This window comes from Oncorhynchus keta, chromosome 34, assembly GCF_023373465.1.
Source record: "Oncorhynchus keta strain PuntledgeMale-10-30-2019 chromosome 34, Oket_V2, whole genome shotgun sequence".
NCBI classification, from domain to species: domain Eukaryota; kingdom Metazoa; phylum Chordata; class Actinopteri; order Salmoniformes; family Salmonidae; genus Oncorhynchus; species Oncorhynchus keta.
The window spans coordinates 63,655,163-63,676,850 of NC_068454.1; the positions used below are offsets into that span (position 1 = coordinate 63,655,163).

Below are 21,688 nucleotides of genomic sequence, written 5' to 3' on the forward strand. Positions count from 1 at the left end.
CCGTAGACTGTTTTGCTATGACGCAATAATTGTGAGTCGTCCCCTGTTGGACGTCATTACAACGATCCGTATCCATTTGTTGTGCTCCCTGAATCAAGAATGGATAGGAAATGTGAAGTTGATAACCTCGAAACGCGTCTTGAGACGCTGGAAAGTCGTATATACGGCGAAAAAAGGAACAAGGGAGGGAAACCCGTGAAGGTTTGACAATATTTTATATTAAAAATGCAGAATAGTGATTCAATTGGCTGCTAGCTTTGGCTAGCTAGCGAACGCCCTTTTTGCACACCTACTGTCTTTATACAATCAATGCTTAGACATCAATATTATGGGAATTGTGTGAAGAACAGCTATGCCAGGGCATTCCGACTAAGTTAGCTACAATCCAATATTTTAATGTCGAGCGAGTAATCGCTAACTAGATAGCTACATAACTCAATGCCAGCACGGCAATAACACGGTTTATTTTCAAGTTTTGCTTTTTACTTTATCATCTAATGCACTCTGTTCCTTAGTGCGCGGATTCCCTCTCCAGAATTCAGGCCGCCCTTACAAACACTGCAAATAAGAGGGAACGAGTGAAGATTCTACACAAAAAGAGTGAGTGACATCTTAGACAACACAACTGTGTGACTTGGATGGGACACATTATTATCAGGACAATCACAAAGGAAGGTCAATTGTGATTATATTTCCCACATAGTAACTAGTATATATTCTACAACCTTTTGTTCTCTGTACAGTTGAGGACCTGCTGAAGTATCTGAATCCTCAGTTCACTGACCACATCACTGTTCCTGATGCCATGAAGCTGGAATTCATCCTTGCTGGTAAGAGTTTTTCATTTAAAATGTGAGTAAATGTTGCCAAATTTGGTCCTGCATCATGGTGGTTGAGTAGGCCTCCGGCGTATGGATATGTGCCTCCAGTCTCAAATTCATGCACTTGTTTCTCCCCACAGAGGAAGACTTCCTCCTTTCCCAGGCCACCCTTCTGGAGCAGGTCAGCAACCTCCAGCCACTATTGGACAGCAACTACATCAGAGGTCTGTGCGAGGGAATTTAAGTACCATTACAATATGGTCTGTGTGAAGTGATGATAGATTAAATAGTGTTTGTTAAGTTGAATTGCAACTCATTGTAAAGTTCTTATTCACAGATGTGCCAGAGCATGCCACCAAGCTACAGCGTTTGTCTCAGATTCACATCAAAGAGCAGGTATGACCCCCCTCCCCTCTTTTCTTGATTTTGTCTTCCTCACAAGACACTGTAATTCACAAAAGTCAATCTAGCGTATCTTAGTGACACCATTCTTATCATTTTCCCAAAGGACCAAACTGAGGCCCAGTCCCTAGAGGTGAAGAAGCTGTTTGAGGAGTATAACAAAATGGTACCTTTCCTTCATTATAATAGCAAATAATGGAATTATTGAAATGAATAAATAACACTGATCAAGCCAGAGGAAAATATATCTGAGGTTAGCTCGTGAAACTGTCGAGTACATTGGCTGTCTTGTCTCCTGACCTACTCGGTCAGATGAATAAGCGTGAGTGGTAGCTAAAAGTAATTACCTAGATTGTGTTTTCTGTCAAGTCATGTTGAACTCTGAGAAATGTAGAGTCTGTGCTAATGGAATGAACTGCCCAGCCCACCAAATTCTTTGAACCTTGACCTCTTTGGCAGATGTTCCTGCTGTCCAAGCAGTTCACCCAGTGGGATGAGAGCCTGCGGAAAGTGGAGGAGGCAAAGGGAATCCGTCAAGTGGAGTAGCGATTATGTCCAGTGATGACCGTTATGACAACGTCACAGCATGATGTCATCTGTGTCAAGTGTCCTAAATGCACATTAATGTAACTTGCTGGATATTATTGTTATTTATTTACAGCTACATCTAGAGACATTTGCATAGCATATATATATCCTCTTAGTACATTTATTCAACATAGAATGTACCCATGCATTCCAACTCTGCAACACTGCTCCAGGCAGTCACAAGACTGCTTTCTTTCTGGGTCGCTTGACAGTAGAACATAGAGAAGAATTTGCACACTAACTTAATTCTGCTGGTTTTATATCAGACATGACTGCAAATGTAAAGTAATTGCAATAAAACCCATACTGTTCAACCTATTTGGTTTATTTACTATTTGGTTTATTTCTGTTTGCAATACTTTGTTCAATATATTGTTATAAAACTAATGTCTGAAACTTAAACTGTGCCAGAGAGTATTTTTCTGATGTTTGCATTTAATTACAGGTATTTCATAAACCATATCTAGGACTACGAAGAGAAGATGTTTTACAATCGGAGATGCAATTGATCCATTGTAAAAACTTATTTTTAGTCAAGGCAGGTTTCCATCCAATTTGCGACAGATTTTAATGCGAGACTTCTAAAAATCTGCATAAAATAGTATACGCATTTTCCTACCAGAGATGTGTTTCCATGAAAATGATTTATTGCGGATAAAAGCCTATGTGTAATGAAGTAGTGGACATAAAAATAACGTTTATTGTCAAATGTCCATGTACCGAATGAAAAATACAAGTTCACTGGGTTTCCATTTTCAATTCTATTGATGGTTTTGTCAAACTGTTGTGTTACATAGCAAATGTGCCCACTTTTGCCAACTGCTCAACAGCTGCGTGTAGGCTACCTACGTTATGAGATTACGTTATGAGATTATTATGGATAACAGCCACATCGACCATTATGTCACCAGAATAAGACCCTCGATATGTTTTGGAAAGGATCATCACGTGCATCACGCGCAGCTCTTCACGTGCAGTCATCACCCTGTTAAATTCATAATTCATAATTTATTTTATCTGTATCCTCAAACTGCATGGTTTCTCGAGTCGTAGTGGGACCACGCAACATATCATCGCGTGACTCAAAGTTTACTTCGAAATTATTGTTAGTATATCAATATTTGCTCATAAAGAGATCTCCACCGCAATTGCTCACATAATTGATTTTATCAACGCAAATAGAGCCCACTATTTCGAACGGACAAAGTTGTCTTTCGGCATTTATTCAATTGTACCGGCATATCCTAATTTCATCAGCCCGTTCGTGATATTTTTCATGAGGCAGTTAATTTATCCACATGACATTGTTGGATGGAAACCTAGTTATATATATGGCTAGTATGTAAACAATTTTCAAATTGTGGGACAGAATCAACAAACATTTTGACTTCCCCTTGCCACTATTCAAGTCACGAGCTTGCTATCGTTATAGGGAGAATATTTTTCGCACACAACTCGCGTCCTCTATCTTCGCCTTCTCAAACCCAATTGGACGAGGAAAAAAAGAGGTCCTTCCAATGGGTTTGAAGAAGGCGAAGAGAGGAGACGATTGAGATTCTCCCGCTGTCGAGCACGCGCTCGGTAATGTGGATAATTTGACAGCAGATGGGGAAATTCTCATTGTAATTGATTAGTCCTTCTTGTCTAAAACTTGCACCATTGGTTATGTAGGTAAATCTTTTTCTGCAGAAAATATCTGAAATGCAGACAAAAACATTGCGAAATACAGGCAGACACCCTATCTTATTATTGGGCTATAGTAATGACTACTGTAATTAATTGTAATGAGTAATGTACTCTTATTAAATTTACGTATGCGCAAACATCTGTTTTGTTGGGGCTCGTTTCCATGGACGTGGTTCATACTAATTAGAAACCAATAATACGGAAACTGAAAATGTGTATCAATTTCTTCATTGTAGCATTTTACTCTATGCGTTACCAGCACAATTACAACAAATATTTGGGTTCGTTTGGTGAAATACCCCTGGATGATTAAAAGATGTTGGTATAAATACACATCAACCCCCCGCTTTCACCCGAGTGGTAGCGGTAGGAGGGCACGTACGTACGTACGTAGTCATTTACAGTCTCAGCCGCCAACCGACTCGAGGGAGGGACCATGTTGACATAAGAAAGGAGTAGAATCGTCTGTTTGGAGCGGCACAACCATGGACAAGACTGCCGTGGTAAAAGTCGGTGCCGCGGCCAGTGCCAGTGTATGTGCCCTGTTCGGAGGTGTGGTTCTCGCCCAGTACATGTTCGCCAAGAAGAAGAGAGCGGGAAAGAAAACTAAGATCATCGAGATGGTGAGTGGACTCGCGCGTGCTGTTCATGCGCATTGCGCAGTCGCGGATGTTCCTAAAGATAGCAAGGGTGGTTTAGAGGTCATTATTTGCTAGGTCGCTATCATGGTGTCACGAAAAGCTGTCAAATCGTGACATGACTAATCTGACGCTGTTTGTTAGCTAGTCCTATTGTAATAATATTTTTGTTCAAATAATGTAGGCACAGTGGTTTGTTTCCGAGTTACGCAAAGCACCTTCTGCTCTAACCTCGAGCCCCCTGTCCAAAATGACAAGTATTTTATTTCAATTTCAACTATTTCAATTTTAGGCATGTAGCCTACCATCTGTTAGTCACTTCGATTCCCGAGAGTGGAAGACTCGTCTCAAACAAGTAACGTTCGGCTCACTTTTGGCGAACAGTCCCATCACATGTCAGACTGTTGAATTAATTTAATTATTTGAACGTACTTTACTTGTTAACAGATTTTTTTTTTTATAGAAGATAATCTAAGACAAAATATCCAGAGTAGTGTCATTAACCTGACTCAGTACGCTGGTCTGTATGTCGGTTTGTCTTTTCAATGCTGAAACAATTCGCACAGGACAATTCGCACAGGAGTTTAACCTAAGCACAGATCGAACATTGTACCACGCAATTAACTGGCAAATTCCACAAGCACTTTCAGCTATTTGCGAAGGAACGGTCTTTGATCGACAAAAGTTATGTTACATTCTGCTATTTATATATTGTGCATCACGTTAAATGCATCAGTAGATGGAAAGTACAAGCAACAGAACCAACAGGCGCTGCAAAAAGTTAGGTTTAACCACAGGAAAGTGTAGTTTACCCATTTACACTTCCTACTGCCAAAAAGGACCAACACCAAGGACAACCAGTAAAGTAATTTTTAAAAGATGACCTATGCAGAATTCGTTCAGCCATTTTCTGCTTACTAAAATTCTAATAGTTTGCCTAAATTCAGTTTGTGACAAAGCAAGTATAGTGTAGAGAAAGAATCGTGGTACCATCTATGCATCTACCATGCTGTGAAATCTATTTTCCATAACCAAAAATATAGTATTTGAAGCTGGTGTACAAACCTGAAAGGGAAAAAGAAGCAAAAATTAAACTCAAGAACAAAAAGCGTAGAAATAGCACACAGAACATATCTACTGCTTCTTAGACTTGCTTTCAATGAGAATGACTGACAGATTTCTAACACATTTCTATGTGAATTTGATCGTGTTGCCCAGAAAGTTACATATTGCAGCTTTAAATATCATTGCATTCAACATTCTGGTTCTAGCGTCTTCTTTCAGATGTTTAGACAACCTACCATCAAACGGTACAACTGAGGATTTGTTAGCATGTTGGGCCTCAGTCACTAAATCTAACCTAGGCTATCTGGATCAGATGACAAATGTATCTCAATGAATGGCAGGGCATGGAGTGAACCTGGGTCGCTACCATGAAAGGCAAACACCCTATGCGTCTCACCAATCAGATTAACCTACTTGGTGGGTATTGTAATGTGGCCATATAGCGAGGATCGCTACACTGCCCCCCTTAAAACAGGAAGGCATGTCCCCATGCTTTGACTTCTCGGCCCCCTCACACATCGGGGCAGCGCGTTACGATGGCCTCACGGCTGCCTTCCTACTTCTGATACCAATGTAGCGAACTGCGGGGCAGGGAAGTGAACCAGGGTGAAAGGCAGCACACCAATAGGGTTAACCCACTTGGTGTGAATTGTAAAGTGGCTCATATAGCGAGAATTGCTACAGTATCTTTTTTGTTCATTTATTTTTAGACACAGTACAACAATAGTTTGCATTATTACATCAATCACAGGGCCAATTGTGTCAGTGGAATGTTGCAGATATTTGATATATTTGATATAGTTGAAGGCCTGTCTTTCACTATCTGTCCCTCACAGGCAGCCAGACGCTTGCGTTGTCTGATACATCACTAACCGGTGCACAAGACAATATAGCATTGTTTTATAGACGGCAGAAAGGGTGACCTCCATATACCTATATTTAAAGGATTTTACCCATGTACGCATGGCTAAATGGTTAGGAACTGTCCAGATCAAAACGATACCAAGCGTACCCATGTAAAGAATGTGCGAAATATGTACTGAATGTCACTAGAAAGACGTCCAAGGATAACTGGACCAGAATATGCATTATGCATAGCCACTGAGTATACAAACCATTAAGAACACCTGCTCTTTCTGTGACAGACTGAGTAGGTGATGTTATGATTCCTTATTGATGGCATTTTATTAAATCCACTTCAGTGTAGATTAAGGGGAGGAGACTGGTTAAATAAGGATTTTTAAGCCTTGAGACATGGATTGACCACAAGATTTAGGTTCCTTTGAACGAGGTATGGTAGTAGGTGCCAGGTGTACCGGTTTGTGTCAAACTGCAATGCTGCTGGGATTTTCATGCTAAATAGTTTCCTGTGTGTATCAAGAATGGTCCACCACCCAAAGGACATCCAGGCAATTTGACCCAACTGTGGGAAGCATTGGAGTCAATATGGGTCAGCATCCATGTGGAACACTTTTTTGACACCTTTATAGAGTCCATGCCCTGACAAATTGGGGCAAAAGGGGCTGCAACTCAATATTAGGATATTGTTCCCAATGTTTAGTATACTTGGTGTATGTCAATATTCTAATCCTGAAGATACCTTTTGGTATTCTGTTTCACAGAACCTAGATAGTAGGCCTAGGGGTGGGCATGACATCTGGTGTGTTGACCCATTCACACTGAACTTCTTCCAGGAATGACCCGATGTCTGCTCTATTCCCTGCTTTCTGACTGGGGCTCTAGTTAGGCAACCTTTGCTCTCTGCTTTTAAATAAAAAAAAATTACAATGTCCCCAGAATGGGAAGGACATCTGCTTTTGATGGTGGCTCAACTGTTGTAAGAACACACATCCACTCCACAGTATCCAGTTGTAGCAGGTGTGCTCATGTAGCCTGATGTCCCAGCCCACCGTGGTGTCCTGTTGGTCAATGATGCACATCTACTAAACTCAGCAAAAAAAAAAAAAAAAAGAAACGTCCTCTCACTGTCAACTGCGTTGATTTTCAGCAACCTTAACATGTGTAAATATTTGTATGATCATAACAAGATTAAACAACTGAGACAAACTGAACAAGTTCCACAGACATGTGACTAACAGATGTAATAATGTGTCCCTGAACAAAGGGGAGGGTCAAAATCAAACGTAACAGTCGGTATCTGGTGTGGCCACCAGCTGCATTAAATACTGCAGTGTGCATCCTACTCATGGACTGCACCAGATTTGCCAGTTCTTGCTGTGAACTTGCAGGTGCCACCAAGGAACCTGCAAGTTCCCGGACATTTCTGGGGAGGAATGGCCTTAGCCCTCACCCTCCAATCCAACAGGTCCCAGATGTGCTCAATGGGATTGAGATCCGGGCTATTCGCTGGCCATGGCAAACATCCAGTGAAAGTGCAGAGAGCCACATCAAATTACAGAAATACTCATAATAAACATTGATAAAAGATACAAGTGTTATGCATGGAATTGTAGATGAACTTCTCATTAATGCAAACGATGTGTCAGATTTCAAAATGGCTTTACGGGGGAAAGCACACCTTGAGATTATGTTAGGTCAGCACCTAGCCACAGAAAAACATCCAGCCATTTTCCAAAGAAGGAGAGGTCAGAAATAGCGTTATAAATATTCACGTACCTTTGATCTTGATCGGAATGCACTCCCAGGAATCCCAGTTTCACAATAAATGTTTGTTTTGTTTGGTGAAGTCCATTTATGTCCAAACACCTCCTTTTTGTTTGTGCTTTTAGCCCCGCAATTCATAATGCGCAATCACTTGTTCAGACAATGTCAAAAGTTCTATTACAGTTCTTAGAAACATGTCAAACAATGTATAGAATCAATCTTTAGGATGTTTCTATCCTCTCTGGGATATGTGGGACGCTAGCGTCCCACCTGGCCAAAAGCCAGAGAAAATGCAGAGTGCCAAATTCAAATAAATTACTATAAAATCAAACTTTCATGAAATCACACATGTAAGATACCAAATTAAAGCTACACGTGTTGTGAATCCAGCCAACGTGTCAGATTTCAAAAAGGCTTTTCGGCGAAAGCAAACGATGCTATTTGAGGATAGCACCTCCGTAAATAAATAGAAAGCATATTTCAACCCTGCAGGAGTGACACACGACGCAGAAATAAAAATATAAATCATGCCTTTTACGAGCTTCTTCTGTTGGCACTCCAATATGTCCCATAAACATCACAAATGGTCCTTTTGTTCGATTAATTCCGTCTATATGTCCAAAATGTCCAATTATTTGGCCCGTTTGATCCAGAAAAACACCGGTTCCAACTTGCGCAACGTGACTAAAAATATCTCTAAGTTACCTGTAAACTTTGCCAAAACATTTCAAACTACTTTTGTAAAACAACTTCAGGTATTTTTTTATGTAAATAATTGATAAAATTCCAGACTGGATGATCTGTGTTCAATACAGGAAGAAAACAAACTGACGCTACCTTTCTGGTCACGCGCCTCTAACAAACCGTATACTTTAAGTCACCCTCGTTTTGAACAGGGCTACTTCATTACACAAAGGAAAAACCTAAACCAATTTCTAAAGACTGGTGACATCCAGTGGAAGCGGTAGGAACTGCAAGAAGGTCCTTTAGAAATCTGGATTCCCAATGAAAACCCATTGAAAAGAGTGACTTAAAAAAAAAAAATCTGAATGGTTTTTCCTCGGTTTCGCCTGTTACATAAGTTCTGTTATACTCAGACATGATTCAAACAGTTTTAGAAACTTCAGTGTTTTCTATCCAAATATACATATCTTCTGGGGATGAGTAGCAGGCAGTTGAATTTGGGCATGCATTTCATCCGGATGTGAAAATACTGCCCCCTGTCACCAAGAAGTTAACATAAATCTTCAATAATGTTCCAACCGGAGAATTGCAATGAAACGCAGCTACCTCTCACGGGTGCGCGCGTGATCAGCTCATGGCACTCTGCCAGACCTCTGGCTCAAACAGCTCCTCATGCCTTCTTGCAGCATGCCTAAGGCATGTTCACGCAGATGAGCAGGGACCCTGGGCATCTTTCTTTGTTGTTTTTCAGAGTCAGTAGAAAGGCCTCTTTAGTGTAACTGTGACCTTAATTGCCTACCGTCTGTAAGCTGTTAGTGTCTTGACTGTTCCACAGGTGCATGTTCATTAATTGTTTATGGTTCATTGAACAAGCATGGCAAATGGTGTTTAAACCCTTTACAATGGATATCTGTGAAGTTATTTGGATTCTCATAAATTATCTTTGAAAGACAGGGTTCTGAAAGTTTACATGTTTGGGATTGGTTTACATGGTTGGGTTTGGAATTGAAATTGTCTCATGTATTGAACCTCATTGGCCACTAGATGGCAGGCAAGAACATTTTTAATTCTTCATGCTTGCTCTCAAGCTAATAAACACATTCACTCCACTTTCTCCATAGAGATTGTTTGCCAGTCTTACTCAGAGCTGAACTGTTTTACTTAAAAAAGTAAAATGAAAATGTCAAGGGTTATTTTGACTCGTTTTGTACACTAGAAGGCACTATGTTGGGGATGTGTGTGGTTAGCTAGCAAGCACAGGTGACCAGGAAGGGCTAGCACAGGTGACCAGGAAGGGCTAGCACAGGTGACCAGGAAGGGCTAGCACAGGTGACCAGGAAGGGCTAGCACAGGTGACCAGGAAGGGCTAGCACAGGTGACCAGGAAGGGCTAGCACAGGTGACCAGGAAGGGCTAGCACAGGTGACCAGGAAGGGCTAGCACAGGTGACCAGGAAGGGCTAGCACAGGTGACCAGGAAGGGCTAGCACAGGTGACCAGGAAGGGCTAGCACAGGTGACCAGGAAGGGCAAGCACAGGTGACCAGGAAGGGCAAGCACAGGTGACCAGGAAGGGCAAGCACAGGTGACCAGGAAGGGCTAGCACAGGTGAGAGGAGAGCACGTAGTTGTTACCGTATCACAGATACAGCCTATAGAATGGATCTCTTTACCTTTTCTATAGGAATATGCAGTAAATGGAAACATTTGGAAAGCTGATGTTTGTGGACGTGTTATGGACTGCTCTCTCCTGTGCCAGTGGCTTTTCATAGGGAATCGCCACTACTATGTGTCGCTCAACAAAGTCTAAGTCTTAAATAGTCCAAGGAAGGGTGACTGACATAAGAGTACAGGTGTATATTGCTGGGTTAGTGACCTTGTTTGGCTGAGGTCACAAAATGTTCTCTCTGGCTTCTCCTGTGACATGGCATGCTTATCCAGGGGCAACAAGAGTTACAACCTTCCTCCTTTGTCGAGAGGGAGTTTATCTTACGACAGAGCGGACTGTACCTGTGGTGATATTGTTAGCTGAAGAGCTCTTACAGCAGACACTGTCCACTTTACTGTCTACTTATTGATATTTATGAGGTGTGGAGTATAGGGCCAAGGGGATCTGTCTGTTTCTTTCAAGGGGTAAGACCTCTAATAGGACCATTTCTACTCTACCCCAGAGCCAATACTATTTGCGGTTTTTCAGTGGGCACGACAAGTTAAGAGAAATGCATGTTATTAAGCTATCATGAAATGTTCTGTTGCAATGTGGATGATACTTTGCCAAACTAAATGGGGCCCAACCACAGCCCTACTTTAATCACAGAGCAGCACACGTAGCTTATCAGAATGCTGTTCTAGGGAAATGAGTGTCCAAGCCTGCCTGGCAAAGTCACCACTTTGGCTCAGTCAACTGTTGTGAGCAGCATGCCGTCACAGCCCGTATTAATGTATTTTTGTCTCTTCTGCCTTTGTTCCCCATAGTAGGTGTTTTTATTTACATTTGCTGCAGAAATGTTCAGTAGATTATCTTACATTGACTGATTCACCCAATAGAACCTCTCTTCCCTATATCTGTGTCGGCATAATGCTGTCACAAATGCACAGGTGAATGGAAATGCCTCAAAGCACATCTTCCACTCTGTTGTTGCCCAATGGCTGATGGTAGACTGAATGCAGACTACTACAAATTAACTCCAGCCCTGTGTCCTCTGTAACCTTTGACTTTAGTGAACAAGACTGGGGGTGAGGATGAGACATGCTCCACTGTAGAAAGGAATGTTGAGCCAGCACTTTCACAGATGTGAAAGTTACAAACTGACAATAGGTTTTAAATGCTGTTTCCCCCCCAAAAAGAAAATATTCAGGTGAGGCAGAATTGCCAACACCTGATGTTTTACAGTTTTCCAAGGATTGTTGAAAAGGTAGGCCTAGCCTATTTGAGGGATTTGTATTTATTTTTAGATTGGGTGGGATGTGTTTTTGTATATCCTTGCAGTTTTAAATGTCTTCTAAAAAAGACTCAGGTTTTAACCTACTGCCCCAAGGCTTGGGTGAGGTTGGATTTCTCACCTACATATGATACCAGTGTTAGAAACCCAACAGTCACCATGGTAAAAATGCAGACCTGAATATGATTGGCCAGCCCTTACGTTGTATAGTTATTTGCCCAATGTTTTTTGGATAGGTGTGTGTAGTCTTATTTTGGGGAGATGTGTTTAGAATGCTCTGCCTGAGTTGGGCCTATTGAAAGGTGGTATGTGACCCTGCAGCTGAGGTAAGGTTTCGCATGTCCTAGCATTCTGTGCTAGGCATAAGTAATGACTGTCCTAACACTGATGAGCTCTTAAATATTGCTATGCTCACGTGCTTTTCGGAAGTGACATTTCCGACTTGCTAATTTGTTTTAGTTATACATGTGCCTCGGTCAACAAATCAGCAAGTTAGAAATGTCAGCGTTCCGACTAGCATGTGAACACGGCATAGAACCAGAGAGAGCAGAGTGGATGAACCATGACCCTTAGACCCTGGGTATTCCATAACCATGCACACACAAATGATGTTTGGGGCAGAGTAGGGGTCTTAATGTGTGTGTGCTCTGCGTTGGAGAAATGCACCTCAGTTTTTCATCCCTGGCCTGGCAATAATCCAGACAACCTCTTAAAAGCTGAGGGGTCAGCGGTCAAAGGTAAACTACTGCCATGGGGCTATTCCATGTTACACCTCATCTACTTATGTTTTTTAAGGTGTTAATTTAATCTTTGTCATGTGTTTATGACACATTGAAGCTGTGTGTGAGTTTTTCATTTGCGTGTCAGTGCGCTTGCCATGCCTTTTACAAAGGGGAGGGAATATCTGATCCAATCTATTTTGGGTGACGCCCCCTCTTGCGTTGCCTATATAAGCCCTCTGCTGACAGAGAACCTTTTCTTCACTTGTTTTGCGCAAGACCAGAGGAAAAGGTAAGTGTGTGTGCTGTTGGTCAGAACCCTGCTGTTAGCACCAGCTACAAATTGCTCTAGAGGGCAGAAAATGACTAGGCTGCAAATGATGTGTATTTAACATTTATGGGTTGGAGAAAGGATGTAATGAATGCATGGAAGAAGATGGGAGTTCATGGATAATTATGTAGTCTATACTGTACATTATTAGAGAAGGGTGTATTAGTTGTAAATAGGTATGACTGGTATTCGGTGCTCTTGAGTGTGGATTCTGCTAACTAAGTTTATATCTAATATTCAAGAATGAGTTACAAAGGTGTCGTCTGTTTTTTTTTTATGACCAATGTATCTGGAACGGTGCATTTATTAGACTGCGACACGTGACATTGTGTAAACAACTCCAATGTACCAAAGGAGAGTGTGTTCTCATCCATGGATCAGGGATGTACATCTCTCAGGGAAGACTTAAAGGAGCCCTGAGTCCCAGTGTGTTACATTAAGTGGAGTGAGAGGGTTGTAAGGAGGGGTCAGAAGGGATTCCCAACTTCATCCCAGTCATTACCCTGGACACGTCCACTGATACCACAGAACAGTCTTGGTACGCTGTTGCATACCTCTTGTGTGTGTGTGTGTGTACAAAGTTTGTTCATGGGGTGTCGGCTATTTCCATAGTCAAACACTCTGGTGACGGAATACCCAGGTATCTAGTTTGCACTACAGGTTGACCGATTATGATTTTTCAACACTGATACCAGTTTATTGGAGGACCAAAAAAATCAGATGGCGAAGTAGGCTGGGATTCAATGATAAATTAACAGGCACCGCATTGATTATATGCAATGCAGGACAAGCTAGTTAAAATAATATCATATGTAGTTAACTAGCGATTATGTGAAGATTTTTTAAATATATTTTTTTTATATATAAGATGCGTTTAATGCTAGCTAGCAACTTACCTTGGCTCCTTGCTGCACTCTCATAACTGCTTGGCAAGCTGACCACCTGTTTTCTCGTGGAATGCAATGTAATCTGCGTCCAAAAATGCTGATTGCCGATAGTTATGACAACTTGAAATCGGCCACGCCGATTTTAATCAGTTGACCTCTAGTTTACACCCCCTATCTTCCCCAGCTCCACCCCATCAGTCAAGGTTGGCCTTTATTAGCAACCTTAAAAATGCACTCAAGGGGAGAAAAGTGTGTGTGCTCGTACCAGCTGGAGGTTGTATTCATGGTTTGTTACATTCCTGCCCTGACATGTCAACAGGGCTTCAACTGAGCTATAGATCTGTCTCTCTCTCATTTCTTCACCTGAACCTAGTTCATTGCCTGATTGTTAGACCACCAAGTCAAGTAGCTAAGATCAATAGAAAATATTGGTGTCTGCAGCCCTGGAAGTTGTTTGTGGTTCAGGTCTCCTCCTTCCTGGCCTGGGGCTTGTTTGGATGGTGATAAGTTATGTATGGAAGAAGGAGCCATAACATCAGCTGTTTCACTGCTCTGGGCCTTGGGAAATGGGGGGGCTGGGGCACGAGGAGAGAGGGGTGTTGTGATATCCAGTTAGTCTACTCCTGGCTCCTCTTGTCTTTGCTCAAAAAATGTTGGTGATCTTTTAAACTCGACCCGTGCCCCTCCAAATACTAACCATATGCCCAACTCAAGTTAACCTCAACACTTGATTTTTTTATTGAGTCCTAGGGAGGGGTGTTCTTTTCAATGATTGAGTTGATGTGATATTATCGATTTAGTGATGGGCGTGACATGCTACTTGTAGAAGTATATTAGAAGCATACTTAACAATCTCTTTCGCCCGCTCCATCTCCCAGATGCCAGAGTTTGAGAAGAACACGGTCCACATGAGGGATCCAGAGCGGGTGGAGCAGATCATCTGTGGCATGATCAAGGGTGGTGCCTCCAAACTACAGGTACAGTAGGAGGGGAAGGGTGTGCAAAGAGAAATGGGCCGTTTGTATTGGCTGAACAGTGACACCCTGTGGTGACAGTATGATGACCAGAGTTATCACTGACTCCCCTCCATGGCTCTCCTGGTTTGTTTTCAGGTCATCACTGACTTTGACATGACGTTAAGCCGGTTCGCAGTCAACGGCAAACGCTGCCCCACGTGTCATAGTAAGTACAACATAAAACCAGCTCAACATTCACTGGGATTCTAAATAAGTTACCTGCCTATGACTGTCTCTGGCCTATCCGTCTGACCAAAGTCCTCCTTTCCACATATCCACAGATATCATTGACAACTGCAATCTTGTCACCGAAGATTGTAGGACGAAGGTTTGTTTGATGTTACTATTGCGTAATAGTATTTGTAGGCGTCACAAAAGCATAAATATACGAGCATATGTGTTAACGCTAATTGATTTTCTGTCTGTCTTTTAGTTACTGGAGCTTAAGAACAAATATTACCCCATAGAGATCGACCCCCATCTAACGATGGAGGAGAAGTATCCATTTATGGTAGAATGGTGAGTAGACGCACGCACGCTCACACGCGCATGCACAATTGCTCTCGCTAAGGCACACTCTGTGTGTGTTGACAGGTATTTTAAGTCCCACACATTACTGGTGGAGCAGAGGCTACAGAAGGACAAACTCTCAGAGGTGGTGAGAGACTCAGACGCCTGCCTGAGGTAAGACCCGATAGAAAATGTTGAAATAATTTAAACTACAGAAAGCAGCTCAGGACACAAGTTGAACCAGAGTGGCTGTTATTGCTGCTTCATGAACACAAGCTCTACGAAATATTATTTATTTCTGCCTGTGAATAATTTTTGTTCATATAAGCCGTATGTCAGTCCCAGAGGGCTATGAATGGTTTTAATACTTACATGTCTGTCCCACAGAGGGCTATGGGTGGTTCTAATGCTTACATGTCAGTCCCACAGGTGGTTTTAATGCTTATGTCAGTCCCAGAGGGAGGGCTATGGGTTAGTTTTAATGCTTACATGTCAGTACCACAGAGGGCTATGGGTGGTTTTAATGCTTACATGTCTGTCCCACAGAGGGCTATGGGTGGTTTTTAATGCTTACATGTCTGTCCCACAGAGGGCTATGGGTGGTTGTAATGCTTACATGTCTGTCCCACAGGGCTATGGGTGGCTTTAATGCTTACATGTCTGTCCCACAGGGAGGGTTATGAGTGGTTTTAATGCTTACATGTCTGTCCCACAGGGCTATGGGTGGCTTTAATGCTTACATGTCTGTCCCACAGAGGGCTATGGGTGGTTTTAATGCTTACATGTCTGTCCCACAGAGGGCTATGGGTGGTTTTAATGCTTACGTGTCTGTCCCACAGGGAGGGTTATGAGTGGTTTTAATGCTTACGCGTCTGTCCCACAGGGAGGGTTATGAGCCGTTCTTTGACCGGCTCCAGCAGCACAACGTGCCCGTGTTCATCTTCTCAGCGGGTCTGGGAGACGTCCTGGAGGAGATCATCCACCAGGCGGGTGTCTACCACCCCAACGTCAAGGTGGTGTCCAACTTCATGGACTTCGACGAGAATGTAAGTCCCCCCCGTCCCCCGTCCCTCGAGGAGAGCTTGGTACATGCTGAGGATAGGCCTGCGTTTCTGAGTGTTGATAAAGCTGATAATAAAGCTATGGTTCTACCTGGGTGTATGCATTGCATTCGCATCAGTTGGCTCCGTTCCATTTAAACTCAAGTATTTTTCTTCTCACAGGGTGAGCTGAGGGGCTTCAAGGGAGAGCTGATCCATGTGTTCAACAAGCACGACGGCGCCCTGCGCAACACCGAGTACTTCAAACAGGTGAAGGACAACTGCAACATCGTGCTGCTGGGAGACTCATTAGGCGACCTCAACATGGCTGATGGCGTGCCCAATGTGGAGAACATCCTCAAGATCGGCTTCCTCAACGACAAGGTGCCCCCGCAACCCATCCTTATGACTCCCCCCAATCGCCAGTCAGCAACTCTATCTGCTCCCATCACCAGCTAAATTGCTGGATGTTAATAGTCTGAAGATGTGACTATAGTGACTGATATGAAAGTATGAGGTTATGTGCTGTGTGTGTCTGTGTCAATCTGCATCGTAACTCTTCTCTCTTCCCTGGCAGGTGGAGGATCGTTTGGAGAAATATCTGGACTCTTATGACATCGTCCTGGTAAAGGACGAGACTTTAGATGTGCCCAATTCCATCCTTCAGAAGATTATATAACCCCCCCCCACACACTTCATACTGACACACTTCCCCAAACCCATGGGAAATGAACCAACCTCTGGACTCCCAAGACAGATGTTACTGGCCCCTCCGCCACTGACTCACAGCCTCTCGACATACACTAGCTTTATATTCTCCTCTCAATGAACTATTTTAAAAGTACACAGCCTCAGTCTTTGTTTGTCTGCAACCTTGTCGACGTCCTCCACTCCATAACATTAATTTGCACGTTATTGTTATTCATTATATTTTTTTATATTGTAATTCTTGTATCAGTTTGCAAATCATAAACCGAGCATCCACACAAGAACACAGCAACGTCTTTTGAAACGGTCCTAGCATGCATTTCACCACAATCACCTCATTGCATTCTGCAACATTTTGGCTACAGGAATCAATGTAGGTCTGAAAAAATAACTTGAACCTGTCTATGGGTGAACAATACTCAGACATTGGTATGAATATTATCAGTGGTTTTATGGATGTAGTAATGGATTCTGTCTTGCAGAAGAAAAGCCATGTATACACCTCATCAGTGTTCACATGGGGACTTTGCTACCACAGCCACACTGCAAAGTAGCACATTATTTTATAGGAGTACTAACACTGCACATTTTCTGTGCCATTTAAATAGACTGCATGGTTGTTATAGATACCCTATGGTGCTTATATCAATAAATGAAACAATTGTCAATGAGATAGTAGTAACTAGTGGTGCTAAAGTTTTTTATAAGTTATGGGTTACTACTGTTAGTGTAACTGACTTTACAAGCAATATAGTGTAAAATAAGGTGCTACCAAACGTCATTACACAGAGGAAAAGTAGCCTACTCAATAGGCAGTATATTACAAGAGAACACCACTGGGTAAAGCACCGTTGTCTGTGGATCAGCGACGTTCAAGAAGACTATGTTGTTTAACTTGGCCTTTTATCCACACCCATTGGCCTTTTATCCACACCCATTGGCCTTTTATCCACACCCATTGGCCTTTTATCCACACCCATTGGCCTTTTATCCACACCCATTGGCCTTTTATCCACACCCATTGGCCTTTTATCCACACCCATTGGCCTTTTATCCACACCCATTGGCCTTTTATCCACACCCATTGGCCTTTTATCCACACCCATTGGCCTATTTTTAATTTAGTTCAAATTTGAACTCTACCTCAAGCTTGGAAATGTTTCCTACCCCCCCCCCCCTTTAAATTTCTCAGTTTTGTCTTGCACATGTTTGATGTTTATTTTAAATCATGGCATTTTAAATGTGCTACTACTCCTGCACGTTGCTTTTTCTTAACTTTGAATTTGACAGAGGGGGAGAGAAACTTGTCAATAAAACTTGTCAAATAACATGTTTTTTTTTTGTTCAACTGTACAATCAAGGTTGTGTGGGGATTGTGGTTGAAACCAAGCTGTAATGCCAAAATAGACCTCTAGATGACGACAAAGTCCAACTACATGTGAAGTTTTCACTGAAGTTACTAAAAGACGTTTCTGCAAAATCCATCCAACGTGGCATACTTGTCCTGGACTGGTTTCTTCAGTATCTGTCTGGCTCGTTGGTCTAGGGGTATGATTCTCGCTTAGGGTGCGAGAGGTCCCGGGTTCAAATCCCGGACGAGCCCAATTTTTACTAAAAAATACGAAACTGAATGACTGACAAGTTATTGTGATAAGAGTGTAGTAAACACGTGTAAAACATTAAGGATCTACAAGAAATCAATGAGTGCGTTCCAAGATGCACAAGGCAACAGATTATTGAGAAATTGGATGCAAGTCTATGGTTATTATACAGATTTAATTCCAAAGACTTTAAAATAAGATTGGCAGTGTCATTCAATTGCTATATTATCCTCAATTTAGTGCAGTGAAATGCTTTTCTTGCAAACTCAAAACCCAATAATGTAATACTTGAAAACAAACACGAGAAATAAGAAATATGCCTCAAACGTATGTGTGTATATGTAAGCAATTAAAAAACATTGAGTGACATTTAATGTGTAACCACGTGATTGAGAATGTTCCCTCTTTACCTGAACGCCTGTAGTCTCGTGCACCAGACGAACGTCTGTGCGGAATAAAAACTCAGTTTCCCATGAATCTGAGTTTTTGCGTTTCCGATCATGCGCGCATGTACTAGAGTCTATCGTTTGTATCACTGCTATGACAACAGGGAGATAGATGGCTTCAAGCAAATTGATGAGGCACACGCAAAATTAGATTTTTATCTGAACTGCGAACCCCAGACGTTCAGACGGATTCGTCTTGTTAGAGGTAAGAGAGGCACGTTTAGAATTTGGGAATGTCGCTGGAATGTTGAAACTAGACGCTTGTTAGCCTCCAAGCCAGTCACAAGCACAGCCAGCGCTAATTAGCCATCCAACGTTAACTTAGCTCGAGGTCTTTCCTGGCTGGCTAGCTTGTTACCAATAGAGACTCGTGCACGTCTTCCAGTTTTTTAAAATTATGTTCATAACAATAGTTAAACACATGGACAATGCTTGCCCGCAACCCCTACTAAGCTAGCTAGTTTTATCAACAGATGATGCATGTTGTTCCTAGCTAGATAACGTTACGGTTATATCTAGCTAGTTGTGTGGAAATCATTCTATGTACCTCTAATGAAATGTAATCGGAGCTCTGCTTAATATGCATGGCACACCTGGATAATGTTGAATTATGTGGTTGATTGCCGAATGTTGGATGTGCTTTGCTGTCTGTCAAGTAGATGAAGAGGGGCTGCTGAAAGGTCTTGGCCATGATAGTCAAGTAGGCAGGTGGTATAAGGCTACAAGCTATAGGCATATAATATTCCACTTGTGTTATCTTTCAAACTCGAAATAATAGGGCTATCATTTGAATGGTTATATATGGTCTTGGTGTCGAGGGAGGGGGAAGAAGGGATTCACTATGGATTAGCTGTCCATTCCACCTGCTCAGCAGTTGACAATTAGGAAAGCTGCTTGGCCCACGCCCTGATACAATCCCTGGTCATGTGACTCAGCTGTCATTGGCTAGTGTAACAGTCTTACCGTTAGTGTCACACACAGACCACTGTCCAAACCTCCCTTTGGGTCCTGGAGTCAAAGAAACATCAGCATGTAGCCAATATCGGCCAACTGTGAGGTAGGCGCTAATACCCTGCAATAAAAGCAGATGATCAGTGAATCACCAGGCACAAACGCCACACACACACGCTAGTTTGATAAAGCACTGCACATCTGAGGCTGGCACCCATTAGGCTTAGAGTGAATTAAAGTAGGATTAGACAGATCATGCCATATAAGAACCGAGGTGGAATACATGAACGCCAACCCTTCCAATAGTTTCATCCTTCCATTTGCTTCCAAGAGGGATAGACAAACAGCACGTATTACCCACGGTGCTTTCACTTGTCCATTATTTTGAAATGGAGGAGATGAAGAAATGTATTGATGAGTGTCAGTCAGCCTGCTGGTCACGTGTGAAGACTGACAAGCAGTGTTATGTGTATGGTGTCCAGCAGAGCGGCGATATGATCCTCTATCTGTCTGTGTCCTTTCTTTCTGTGTGTGTGTCTCCTCTGCAGTAGTATGTCTCTGTTCAAGGCGCGTGATTGGTGGGCCGCGGTGCTGGGCGAGGGGGAGGAGTTTGACCAGGGATGCCTGTGTGTCGGAGATGTGGACAACAGCGGTAGCGGACATGGTAAGAAGGTGTGGGGTCGTGGTGTGTCGTAGTGCATAGGGCAGTCAAAAGACACTGTTTACTAATAGACCACAAAACAAACAATGAGAGTGAAAGTGCCCCTGGTACCATAGTCTTATTTACATGCACAAATCTGATTTGTTCATTGTCTGATTGACTTACTGACTGACTGGCTGATTGACTTGTTTTCCTGGATCTTTATTTCCATATTTAAAACATACCATTTGCCCTCTCAATACATAGCACATACACTGAGTGTACAAACCCCCCAATTCATCGGGGCATGGACTCTACAAGGTGTCGAAAGCGTTCCACTGGGACGCTGGCCCATTTTGATTCCAATGCTTCCCAGTTGTGTCAAGTTGACTGGCGTTCCTTTGGGTGGTGGACCATTCTTGATACACACAGGAAACTGTTGTGTGAACCCAGAGGTATTGCAGTTCTTGACACAAGCCGGTGTGCCTGGCACCTACTACCATACCCTGTTCAAAGGGACTTAAATCTTTAGTCTTGCCCATTTACACATACACAATTCATGTGATGGTTTGAGGGTCAGATTGGGAATTTAGCCAGGACACCAGGGTTAACACCCCTACTCTTACGATAAGTGTCATGGGATCTTTAATGACCTCAGAGTCAGGACACCCGTTTAACGTCCCATCCGTAAGACGGCATCCTACACAGGGCAATGTCCCCAATCACTGCCCTGGGGCATTGGGATATTTTTTTTTAGACCAGAGGAAAGAGTGCCTCCTACTGGCCCTCCAACACCACTTCCGGCAGCATCTGGTCTCCCATCCAGGGACTGACCAGGACCAACCCTGCTAAGCTTCAGAAGCAACCCTGCTTAGCTCTTCCCATTCATCTACACTGATTGAAGTGGATTTAACAAGTGACATCAAAAAGGGATCACACCTGGATTCACCTCGTCAGTCCGTCATGGATGAGCAGGTGTTCTTAATGATTTGTACACTCGTGTGTACAACGAAGAGAGAATATGAGACCATACCACAACATCTAAGCTGAGTAAGTATTCAATGTGTATGTCCTCTCTCCTGTAGATAAGATCGTGGTGGGCAGCTACATGGGCATGCTGCGGGTCTTCTCCCCCCACCCTGCCAAGCCTGGAGAGCCCAGCCCTGCCCACAGCCAGCTACTGGAGGTGCAGCTCAGAGACCCCGTCATCCAGGTTGAAGTGGGCAAGTTTGTCTCGTAAGTACCAGGGCACACGCACCTCCGGATCAAATAGTAAGCTACATGCTCCTACTGCTTCAAATAGTATGCTACACTCACCTACTGCTTCAAATAGTATGCTACACTCACCTACTGCTCAAATAGTATGCTACACTCACCTACTGCTCAAATAGT

General features: G+C 42.8%; 3 protein-coding genes and 1 non-coding gene across 5 annotated transcripts in view; all 4 read left to right on the plus strand.

The window, feature by feature from the left end:
• The first annotated feature begins 32 nt into the window (after positions 1-32).
• Positions 33-2,129, plus strand: LOC118367521 (dynactin subunit 3-like). The gene is made up of 7 exons (XM_035751087.2): positions 33-201; positions 516-600; positions 744-830; positions 962-1,045; positions 1,159-1,217; positions 1,330-1,389; positions 1,683-2,129. Exons 1-7 carry the CDS (start codon positions 100-102, stop codon positions 1,767-1,769), a joined length of 564 nt encoding a protein of 187 aa, XP_035606980.1. The 5' UTR covers positions 33-99; the 3' UTR covers positions 1,770-2,129.
• Positions 2,130-3,837: 1,708 nt separating this feature from the next.
• Positions 3,838-17,986, plus strand: LOC118367523 (cytosolic 5'-nucleotidase 3-like). Of its 2 annotated transcripts, none has more exons than XM_052494403.1 (9): positions 3,838-4,120; positions 14,263-14,361; positions 14,497-14,566; positions 14,682-14,728; positions 14,834-14,919; positions 14,995-15,084; positions 15,794-15,956; positions 16,134-16,334; positions 16,528-17,986. In XM_052494403.1, exons 1-9 carry the CDS (start codon positions 3,983-3,985, stop codon positions 16,627-16,629), a joined length of 996 nt encoding a protein of 331 aa, XP_052350363.1. In that variant the 5' UTR covers positions 3,838-3,982; the 3' UTR covers positions 16,630-17,986. The 2 variants fall into 2 exon arrangements, with proteins under 2 accessions (XP_052350363.1, XP_052350364.1); XM_052494404.1 differs by lacking the exon at positions 3,838-4,120 and adding an exon at positions 12,410-12,458.
• A 203-nt stretch (positions 17,987-18,189) lies between these two features.
• Positions 18,190-18,261, plus strand: trnap-agg (transfer RNA proline (anticodon AGG)). The gene has a single exon. It is a non-coding gene; the product is annotated as a tRNA-Pro (tRNA).
• Positions 18,262-18,742: 481 nt separating this feature from the next.
• The window catches only part of LOC118367607 (protein PTHB1-like), a 211,946-nt gene continuing 209,000 nt past the window's right edge, over positions 18,743-21,688 (plus strand). The window contains exons 1-3 of the mRNA XM_052494402.1: positions 18,743-18,910; positions 20,205-20,320; positions 21,382-21,532. Coding sequence (XP_052350362.1) covers positions 20,209-20,320; positions 21,382-21,532 — 263 coding nt within the window. The 5' untranslated portion in view covers positions 18,743-18,910; positions 20,205-20,208. The remainder of the gene's footprint in view (positions 18,911-20,204; positions 20,321-21,381; positions 21,533-21,688) is intronic.

Coding starts and splice junctions, on each gene's coding strand:
- LOC118367521 (XM_035751087.2), top strand. CDS start 100: ATGGATAGGAAATGTGAAGTTGATAACCTCGAAACGCGTCTTGAGACG. Junction 601..743: donor GAAGATTCTACACAAAAAGA/GTGAGTGACATC, acceptor TTCTCTGTACAG/TTGAGGACCTGCTGAAGTAT. Junction 831..961: donor GCTGGAATTCATCCTTGCTG/GTAAGAGTTTTT, acceptor TTCTCCCCACAG/AGGAAGACTTCCTCCTTTCC.
- LOC118367523 (XM_052494403.1), top strand. CDS start 3,983: ATGGACAAGACTGCCGTGGTAAAAGTCGGTGCCGCGGCCAGTGCCAGT. Junction 15,957..16,133: donor TCATGGACTTCGACGAGAAT/GTAAGTCCCCCC, acceptor TTCTTCTCACAG/GGTGAGCTGAGGGGCTTCAA. Junction 16,335..16,527: donor TCGGCTTCCTCAACGACAAG/GTGCCCCCGCAA, acceptor CTTCCCTGGCAG/GTGGAGGATCGTTTGGAGAA.